The following is a 10,118-nucleotide window of genomic DNA, read 5'->3' on the forward strand; positions in this document are numbered from 1 at the left end:
AGCTGACGGGAAGCTGCTCCGGGATGGGGGAACATCAATGTTCGCATGTCCCACGAGGCAGGGTCGTGTGCTATGGCTGCCAAGTGGCAGCTCTTCCTGGGGAAGGGAGGTGGCAGGTGGGGCACCTGGGAGGGGCCTACTAGAGTGAGGGTCTCCAGCAGACAGCTGCCTTGAAGGGTGGGAGCCACTTGTTTCTCTCCTGCTCCTCTCTTCCTGGTTGCCACGTTGCTGAGGGTGGGAGGGGTGAGCATCAAGGTTCACCTGATCCCGCAGTGGGCAGCACGGACCCCAGCCGGAGCCACTCACACTGCCTGAAGGAGCAGAAATGAGGCAGGGCTGGCCTTGTCTCCATCCGTGAATGGGAACAGCACCGTCCTCTGCTAGGCAGGTGGGCAGCAGTGGCTTCGGGGTCTGTAATGCCAAGTCCTGGGGAGTCCCTGTGCTGATTTGGCTTGGAGGGTGAGGCTCAGCATTTCACACTGCAGGGCTGGCTGGGACCTGAGGCAGCCAGCAGTTAAAGGTTGACACTGCCTCGCCTCCAGGGTGCCTGAAGCTGGCTTTTGCAGGGTGCCAGCAGCTGCCCCCAGGTCACTGTGAGGTCACTGTGTGAGGAGCACTAACCTGAGCAAGTGCCCACCCCACTCTGAGCTCAGGGTCCTGGAATAGGGCCTGGCTGTCAGAGCCTCTAGTGGGGAGAGGAACGGAGGGATGCTTGGGGCACCTGAGGGAGACGCAAGTTGAGAGGCAGCAAAGGGGCTGAGCAGGTGGATGGGGAAGTGCAGCAGCCCGGGCCTCCCCCAGCTTCTGTGGGGCCGTGGGTGTCAGTGAATAGAGAAGACAGGAGGTGAGGGGACCGTATTTGTTCTGAGAGTCGTTTCCAGGTGACAGGGTATCCCAGGCACAGCCAGGGGCAGCAGGGGCAGGCAGACCAGCCAGGAAGAAATAGAGGGACAGGGTGTTGGGCTGCTGGGCAGGGGCTCAGGAGTACAAGGGCCTGGTACCCTGAAAATACCGGTGGGATAGGGTGGGGGGCGGGCCTCCAGGTAGGCATGGGGAGGATTCCACTGCCTTGGGGTGGGTATATGCAGGGAGTGGGAAGGCCAGGGGTCTCCTGGGCCACTCTCATCCCCCCGTACCCCTCCTCCATCTCCTGCAGGTGCTGTTCCATCCTGGGGTGCAGGAAGGAGATGGTAAAGGGACTCTTGAGACAACCCCTCTCCCCACCCTGGTCCAACCAGGAATCCCTGGCTCAGCAGCTTTCAGATAGGACCCAGACAGCAGCGGCATAGTTTCCAAGGCAGGGGCATGCTTGCAGCTGCAGCCTCAGTTGGCTGCCAGGATCTGCTGTAAAGGAGATGAGGGCAGTAATACGGACATACATGGCAGGGGTGGAGTTGGAGCAGGTGCTGCTGCCCCAGGACACAGTGCCCACCAGGGTCCAGGCGCTGTTCTTGCAGAACAGGGGGCCACCAGAGTCGCCCTGCAGGAAGGAAATGGGACAGGGACCTCAGGCTTGAATCTGGCTACCCAGGCAGCCCAGACCAGGAGCCTGGACATGGTTCCCAGGGCCTTCTGCAGGTGCGCTGCAAAGCTTGTTGGGTGGGCTGGGGGAAGGCTCCAGTTCCTATGTGGTCATGGACCCTGGGGCTGTGGGCTAGTCCTAGGGGAGGGGTCCTGTATGGGAGGCTCAGTAAAACTGGTCTGTCCTAATCCCAGGAGGAGAGTGGGCAGGATGGCATTGAGGTCACTGTAAGAGAGGTGGGTCAGTGTAGTCTGGAGTCCAGGCCACTGTGTCCTGTTGCCCAGGCTATACATTGTGCAACTGCAGGCATGACACCTGTTCAACATGGCATCTATGGAATTCTGCATCCAGGCACCTCTAAGGCCGTTGCCTTCAGTGCTGCATCCCCTCTGCTGAGGCCACCGGTCGCTCCCAACACTTGGACAAATGTTTCCAGGAAGGGAAAGAGCTAGTCTGTGGCCCCTGTTCCCAGATGGGAGGGGAGAGAGTGCTGGCAGAGCCCTACAAGACCCTGTACCACACATGAGGAGACAGCACTGGCACCAGCTCAGATCATCACATTGCTGATTTCACTGCCCCAGCTGTGCTGGCTGCTGGACACAATAGCAGGGCTGCTTGCTGCAGCTTGCTAGCTGTGTTGGTGCGTGGAGTGGGGTGGGGAAGGCAGTCAGCATAGCATGCCCTGCCTGTGGCCCTGCTGCCCACCCACCCCATGCCTGGCCAGCCTCTCACTGGTGTGCTTGGTCATGCCCCAGCCCATGGTGGCACAGAGTGCAGGCTGCAAAGTTGGCACTGGCACTGCGCAGACACACAGCTGACAGGGTTTGCAAGTAGCTGGCGTACAAGCCCAGCTTGAGCAGAGTGATGGCATTGTCGGAGGTGGCCTCATCGTACTTGGGGTGCCTGAAAACCTGTGGGTTGCAGCCAAACAAGGTGCCATTGGAGTGTGGGGAAGACTCCAGGATGGGAGGCCCAAGGAAGTTCCCCAAGCTCCCCTCACCACCCCGGGAGCCCAGGCCCTGCTCCCAGCCTCTGCGCTGTGGTGGATTACTGCGTCAGGAAGGGCAGGGCACCCCTGGCTGCAGATTCTCTGCTTTCATGACCCAGCCTCCATCTCCACTGTCCTGGGTTCCCCACATTCCCTGCCCGCGCCAAGGCCCTCGTACCTTGGAGATTTTCAGCACCTGCATGGCCTCCTGCTGGAGCTCCGGTCAAACTCCCCGGCCACAACCAAGTCAGAAGTACTGCAGGGGGTCGGAGAGGAGGGGGAGGGTGTCAGGTCCAGAAGCCCATGCGTGCACCTGACCATGGTGTTGCACACAGCTCCTGCCCCTCCTGGAGACCCAGAATGCACTAGAATTTTCCATGCAGTTCCAATAAGGGCATCAGTGATTGGAGGGCTTGCAGGGTTGTCCTGGGTGGCGAGAGCTTCCTTCCCCAACCCCACCTGACCCTGTGGTGGACCCTTCCCTGGCCCCACAGTAGGTTGACCACCCAGTTCTCATTGATGAGGGAGTCTCCGCAGAAGTGGAAGCCAGTGTTGTTCTGGGGGAGAAAGGATATCAGTATCTCCCACCTGGACAGCACCCCCAACCTGGCCTACCTCCATCCCCACCATGCTCCTGGAATCCCACTCTGACCTGTAGGGACACCTGCCAGGGCAGGAATGGCAGACAGCGGTCTTGCCATTGATGATCCTGGACAGGCCAGTCAGCACAGGGCTGATGGCAGGGACCCCACAGCTGGGAGCGGGTTGGGGTGAGAACTGGAAACAGAGGTGGACTCTAGACCCTGACTGAAATCCCAAGGCCCAAGCTTTTCTCCTCTGCACCCCTGTCCTAGCCTGCGGTCCCCTCCTCGAAGTCAGCCTTAATTGTATCCAGCCCTGGAAACAAGGCTGTGTGAGGGGCAGAGGACCCACCCTCACCCACCTTGACCCAGGCCAGACCCACAGGGAGCTGCGAAGTGAACTGCATGGCTTTAGTCCTGGGCCTTCAGCTCCCTGGCCACACTGCTGAGCTTCAGTCTACCTGACAATGGAGTGGCATCACACAGCCTTCCAGGGTTATGAGCAAGTCAGCGGGCTGAGGCCTAGCTGTATCTTTGGCACCCAGTAGATGTACAGTGAACCAGAGTGGAAAGGGCAGGGGTGAGGAGGAGGACCAGGCCCCAGCTGCCCCCACCAGGGTGCAAGGCCTTAGGCGGCACTAGGACTGCCACCCCTGGCAGAGATATGGCTGGGGGGGGGGATACTAAGTGCTAGGAGCAGGGACCCCCGCTGCCAGCAAGACTGGGGCAAGGTAACTTCTGCCTGGTCTAACACCTACTGTAGGTAGTGCCCAGGAGGGCGCAGCAGGAAAAGAGCCAGAGGATGGCCATGATGCTGTGTGCACAGGTGGAAGGCACCTGCCCAGGCTCCCTGTTACAGCACCCTGTGTGCTAGATTTATCTGGAGACCTTGAGGTGACACTCCGTTCTCTGCGTGGATGTCTGGTCCAGCAGGAGCACAAAGCGGCACTGCCAAGAGAGCCTGAGAGGGCACACAGCTGAGCCTGAGGCCAGGGCCAAGGGCAACATGGAGCTGATCCAGGGGACCCTGACCCAGAGCTTCCTCCTTCAGGCCCTGGCACTTGCAGAACTTGAGCCTGGAAGGCCAGTGTCCAAGCCCCAGCCCCTCATGGCTTGGAGGATGTTGGACAAGTAATTTGCTCAAAAATCCCTGGGCAGTGCCCAAGCAGGGCGAGGTTTGGGGAGCAGTTGTGTTCCTGTGGTGTAGGTCAGAGGCTTCAGGGAGACTGTGGGTGGCCAGGGCCATGGCCGCCAGTGCCCGGGATGGTCATAGAGGCCTGCAGTGTCTCGAGGGCACAGTGCCCACTGCTCACTTGAGCCAGCCCGTGTGCACAGGGAGAATGTGTGTGTGGGGGACGTGGGTAGAGGGTTGGACTGGACCCCTGCCAGCACCCTGGTGACAGTTGATGGTGCTGGACTGGACCTTGAACTGTGGTGGGGACAGCAGGAAAGGGTGCTTTCCCAGCCCCAGGAACATGAGCAGGGTGCAGGCTGGGGCTGCCTGTCAGAGGGCGCAGGCCGCAAGGAGGGCAGGCTGGGTTTAGGTTTATGGTAGACAGCTGTGGGGCCTCGGTCATGTTCCTTATGCTGTGTGGTGCTGGGTCTGTGTGGTGCAGACTGGGCCCCAGCACACCAGCCAGGCTGCTCATTCTTTGTTTTGTTTTGCTTTTTAAAGATTTATTTACTTGAAAAGCAAGCAGAAAGGAATCTTCTATCCACTGGTTCACCCCCCAGAAGACTCCCAACAGCCGGTGCTGAGCCCAGTCAAAGCCAGGAGCCAGGAGTTTACTCCAGGTCCCCCATATGGGTGCAGGGGCCCCAAGGACCTGAGCTGTGTTCTGCTGTGTTCCCAGACCATAAGCAAGGAGCTGGTTTGGAAGTGGAGCAGCTGGCATTTCAGTGGACACCTACACGGGCTGCTGGTGTTGCAGGTGGATCTGCCTTCAACAAATGGCCTGGCCAGGCCCCTTCCCTGTCCTAGAGGTAGTCCGTTGACAGGGCAGCTGGAGCTGCCACCTTGCTAGGTCTGCCTGCCCTTCAGCCTGGTGACCAGCAACCAGCAGCTGCCTGCTGGAGTAGACCAAACACAGAAACAGAAGCCCCTTCGTTCGGCGAGCTTCCCTGGGTGGGTTTACGGAGAAGAGTAAAGTAAGGATCTGTCGTTGTCTTCCTCCTCATCACCATCGCTGGTGGATGCCTACGGGCAGTTAACAACAGAGTTTGCGGAAGTAGTCCCCAGGTTCTCCAGGCATACTGACAGGCCTGGGCACAAGTGTCTGGGGTTACTAGAAGCCCCAAAATCCAAGGATTGAGGAGCTCGGAAGGCAGGGGCCCCCATGGAGAGAGGAAGGGGGCAGACCTGGGAGGGCCCTGGTGAGCCTGAGGCCACTGGGCCTGGCCTGGCAGGAGCTGCCACGTAGCCATGAGCACATGGCCTTGACCCATGTGGGAGTACGCAGCTGGTACAGGCAGCTGAGCGAATGGGAATCGGGCAGCTGTGGGGCTGTGGGAGCCTAAGGGTACCTAGGTACGGGCTAGTGCCCTCGGGAAAGTGGGGAGCAGACGCTGGGCGTGGGTGGGGGAGGCACTCTTCTATGTGTTCATTTTTCTAAGTTTATTTTTCATTTATTTGAAAGGCAAATACAGAGACCAGCAGGAGTTTACTCCCCAACTGCCCACAGCAACCAAAGCCAGGAGCCAGGAGCTTCTTCTGGGTCTCCCACATGGGTGCAGGGACCCACAGATGTGAGCCATCCTCTGCTGCTTTCCCAGGCTCATTTGTAGGGAACTGGATGAGAAGTGCAACAGCTGGAATTCAGACTGGTGTCCCTATGGAATTCTGACACCAGGAGCTGCAGCTTTATCCATAGTGCCAGTCCACAAGATCAAATGTATAAATCAAACACTGGGAACTAGCACTGTGGCAGGGCTGGGGTCATGAGTTTGTGGCACTGGGTGCTCCGTGGACTGGCTTTTGTCCTGGCTCAGCCTGAGTGTCTGTTGCTGCCGCTGTCCCAGAGTGTTCATCCCCCTGCCCTGCTCCAGTGACCATGGGCATTCCCTTTTATCCATTCTTACCTGCTGAGCATCAGCCATGGCTGTCCCCTCCTGGGGACACTGCTCACCCAGGAGCCTCCGTGCTGGGACTGCATGTGGCTGGGTAGGCAGGACCTGTGTGGAGGGAGCTGAAATGTCCCGTGGCCTCCCCTCCTGCCCATGTCCCTGGGTACTTGCTGACATTTCTGGAATGAGTGTTTGCTTCCTCAGTGACTCCAGCCACGTGCATCAAAGCTACAAATGACATGATTCTCCCCTGAGAGAAGCAGGGACAGCCCCTCAGTGAGTCAGTGTCCTGTGGCCGACAATGGCCACAGGTTAGGGCAACAACACGGTGCTTGGCTGGGCGTCTGGTGAGCTGACCCTCCACACTGGTCCCCACTATGCTACACTCCTTTGCTTTTCCGGGTAATCTGCATTAAGCACTCTGCTGAGAGCCAAGGCCCAGGGCCCCATCCCAGGGGTCCTGACACTGAGAGACAGTGTGAGTCCTCTCCAGCCTCCGCCAGCAGGGCGGCAGGCTCCTGGCCTTGCTGACGGGCCCTGGGGACTCGGACAGGGCTGAAGCTTGGTGTGGGGGTGGGGCCCTGGGATGAGCAGGTGTCCTTTTCCCAGAGTCTGCTGAGGTGTTCCAGGCTGAGAGCCAGGCTAGCCCATGAGGGGCCACTTATCGCCCAAGGTCCCTGGATAACAGGGGCAGGGCTCTTTCCAGCATCCTTGGTGGGGTGGGGCCGCAGGCACTGGGTGGGGTTTGGGGAGTCCCCCAGGATATAAAAAGTGGCCCTGCAGGTGAGCTGCACACCTGCCCGGCTGACTGCAGCACCATGGCTTGCCTTTGGCTCCTCTCCTGCTTCGCCCTCCTGGGGGCTGCCTCCGGTAAGTGCTGGGGCCGGGGCATTAGCATGGAAGTTCCTGAACTCCAGGTGAGAGTTAGTCAGGTCCCAATAGAGAAGCTGCAGAGTTGGGGCCTGAGGACCTTGGGGCTTGGCTCAGAACCGTTGAGTCTGCCCTGCCCTGGATCCAGTGGGGTGCTGGGGGCAGTGTGTGGTCACGGGGTTACTCACCAGGCACTAAGCATTGGGCTATCTGTTAAACAGCAGCACTGTCTGTGACATCACGTTAAGATTTAGTAAATCTCGCTTCAGACACTGCTTTGAAATTCTTATTTGAGAAACAGAAGTATACTCCCACCCATCTGCTTGGGTATCGGCCATTTCCAAATGTCCAAAATGGCTTGGACATGGCCAAATCCAAGCGAGGGGGGTCAAGCGAGGTTGCCCGCAGGGTGGCACCACTTGTGGTGCGAAACAGTCCTTTTATTACACATACAATGAATGTTTGGTGAGACTGACAGACACGAAAACAGAATTTATTATGAGCCCCACATTGGGATACGGCGCACTCCATCCTGGGGCTGTCAGTGCTGGGGATTCCCCAGGATTTGGGGTTACCCCGGGTCTAACAGAGGAGCTGTGTGCTCTACACTTGGCATTCCCCCATTTCAGAGACGGGGAGACTGAGCCTCAGCACAGCTGTGCCTGGTCAGGGTCCCAGGCAGAGTGTGGGCCTGGAGGCTGAGCTGCAGCCCTGGACGACCCAGCCTCATTTCTGCTCCTGGCAGCACGGTGACGCTGGCAGGGACCAGATAGCTGTGCCCAAGATTCTTGAGTCTGAAGGTTGGGGGGGGTCCGGGGCAGTTTGCAGAGAAGGTAACTGGGGTGCAAAGAGGTAAGCTCTTCTCCACCCCGCCCCCAGGCTGTGGGAACCCCTCCATCACCCCTGTGCTGAAAGGCCTGACCAGGATTGTTAATGGAGAGGACGCTGTCCCTGGATCCTGGCCCTGGCAGGTGTCCCTGCAAGTAAGAGTGGGATTCTGCAAGGGAGATTGGTGGTGTGGGGAAGGAGGTGGGCCAGGCTGGGTGTGCTGTCCAGGGGGGAGCCCTGATCACCCCCCTCTCTCCTCCCAGGACAGCACCGGCTTCCACTTCTGCGGGGGCTCCCTCATCAATGAGAACTGGGTGGTCACTGCCGCCCACTGCGGGGTCAGGTGAGGGTTGTGGGCATGGGCTGGGGGAGGAAAGCTGTTGCCACCTAGGACAACTCCTGTGAGCCCTCCATTCACTGGTGTCCTTCATTGGAACTCTGGAAAATTCGCTCTGCCCAGGGTCCTGTAGCAGGACTGCTGCCAAGGTCGTAGCTACTGCTGGCTGCAGCTGTTCTGCGCGCATGTGCGTGAGCACATGGTGAGGGGGTGGGGCAGGTGCTCGCGGACACACACGTGCCTGCTGGCCCCGGTGCCCTCCTTGATGGTGGACATGGCTCTTCTCTTTGGTGCTGTGCAGTACCTCCCACCTGGTCGTGGCCGGGGAGTTTGACCAGGGCTCCAGTCAGGAGGCCGTGCAGGTGCTGAAGATTGCCAAGGTATACCGGGATGCTGGCTGGGGCAGGGAGGCTCAGTGGGGGCGAGGGGTGTGTAACGAGGAGAAGACCCTCTGGGCTAAAGGGAGAAGGGCCTGGGGGGGCCTCACAATGCTCCTTTCGGGGCCCCTGTAGTCTATTCCTGCTTGAAAGGGCCGCCAGAGGCGGAGTTTACCTGTGACCACCACCCCCGCCCGCGCCAGCCCCCACTCCCACCTGCAGTCCTCTCTCAGGGCCTCACCCTGCGCTCTGGTGTCTCTGCCCAGGTGTTCAAGAACCCTAGCTTCAACTTGTTAACCATTCGCAACGACATCACCCTGATCAAGCTGGCCAAGCCCGCCACCTTCTCCAAGACCGTGTCTGCCGTGTGCCTGCCTCAGGCAACCGATGACTTCCCCGCTGGCACGCAGTGTGTCACCACGGGATGGGGCAAGATCAAATCCAGTGGTAAGGCAAACTGCCCCCTGCCCCAACCCCGGTGTGACCCCTGCTCGACTGGTAGCCTTGCCTGGAAGGGAGGCTGCCCGACAGGCTGGAAGCAGCTGGCAGATGCAGGGCACAGGGGGGCATGTGGGAACGCAACTTGCTCTACAGCTGTCTGAGGCCCAGCTGCACCCTGGGGAGCGCTGAGGGCCCCTGACCTGGCCCCCTGTGTTCCTACAGCCACCACGACCCCTGACAAGCTGCAGCAGGCTGTCCTGCCGCTCGTGTCCAAGGCTGACTGCCAGAAGTACTGGGGCACTCGGATCACCGACGTCATGATCTGTGCCGGCGCCAATGGTGTCTCCTCCTGCAATGTAGGCAGCACAGCCACGGGGCTCCCCACCCCTCAGCCCCCTTAGCTTCCCATTGCTCCCTACCCCTGTGCCCAGGAAGGCCAGAACCCAGGCTGACTGAGTCCATGGGGCGGGCCTGCTTTGGGCTGCTTGGCAGCTGGTGGCCTACAATGACTTAGTCCTCCCCAAGCCCCGGGAGCTGCAGGTGCCCCAGGGAGGCTTGGGATAGGGAGACAGCTGCCTTGTTCTGGGAGTAGATGGCAAAGCTACAGGTGTATGCCCCACCAGCCAGGTGTCTCCCCATTCCTCCCTTCCTGCCAGGATGCCCTGGGCCCTGGCACCCGTTTCTCCAGGACTGGAGACAAGGCTCCTCTCCCTCCTGCAGGGCGACTCTGGCGGCCCCCTGGTCTGCAAGAAGAATGGCGCCTGGACCCTGGTGGGCATCGTGTCCTGGGGCAGCAGCACCTGCTCTACCTCCACCCCTGCCGTGTATGCCCGTGTCACCGCCCTCATCTCCTGGGTGCAGCAGATCCTGGCAGCCAACTAAGCCTGTGGGCCCTGCCACTCCATGCCAAGTCCCCAATAAAAACACCTGTTCAGAAGCACCCACTGCCTATGTCTCTGTGGCCCAGGGAGCTGTCCCTTCCCTGTCACTCAGCAAGGGGCAGCACTGCTGTCAGCCTCCACCCAAGTGACCCTTCCTCTCTGCCCGGAACTCCCCCTGGGTGGGGATCCAGGCCAGCACCACCATGGGAGCCTTCTGGCAGGCAGCTGTC

The 10,118-nt window shown here is 59.9% G+C and overlaps 1 protein-coding gene and 1 pseudogene across 1 annotated transcript; one reads left to right on the forward strand and one right to left on the reverse strand.

The window, feature by feature from the left end:
- Positions 1 to 1,323: 1,323 nt before the first annotated feature.
- On the reverse strand, positions 1,324 to 3,901 carry LOC121157701 (annotated as a pseudogene).
- A 3,071-nt stretch (positions 3,902 to 6,972) lies between these two features.
- LOC121157702 (chymotrypsinogen 2-like) lies at positions 6,973 to 9,889 on the forward strand. The gene is made up of 7 exons (XM_040982038.1): positions 6,973 to 7,024; positions 7,904 to 8,007; positions 8,116 to 8,195; positions 8,491 to 8,569; positions 8,833 to 9,013; positions 9,230 to 9,363; positions 9,728 to 9,889. Exons 1-7 carry the CDS (start codon positions 6,973 to 6,975, stop codon positions 9,887 to 9,889), a joined length of 792 nt encoding a protein of 263 aa, XP_040837972.1.
- The last annotated feature ends 229 nt before the right edge of the window (positions 9,890 to 10,118 follow it).

The sequence above is a fragment of the Ochotona curzoniae genome, unplaced genomic scaffold (assembly GCF_017591425.1).
Source record: "Ochotona curzoniae isolate NIBS_2020 unplaced genomic scaffold, NIBS_Ocur_1.0 contig_3622, whole genome shotgun sequence".
NCBI lineage: Eukaryota > Metazoa > Chordata > Mammalia > Lagomorpha > Ochotonidae > Ochotona > Ochotona curzoniae.

Coding starts and splice junctions, on each gene's coding strand:
- LOC121157702 (XM_040982038.1), top strand. CDS start 6,973: ATGGCTTGCCTTTGGCTCCTCTCCTGCTTCGCCCTCCTGGGGGCTGCC. Junction 8,196..8,490: donor GCCGCCCACTGCGGGGTCAG/GTGAGGGTTGTG, acceptor GGTGCTGTGCAG/TACCTCCCACCTGGTCGTGG. Junction 9,014..9,229: donor GGGCAAGATCAAATCCAGTG/GTAAGGCAAACT, acceptor GTGTTCCTACAG/CCACCACGACCCCTGACAAG.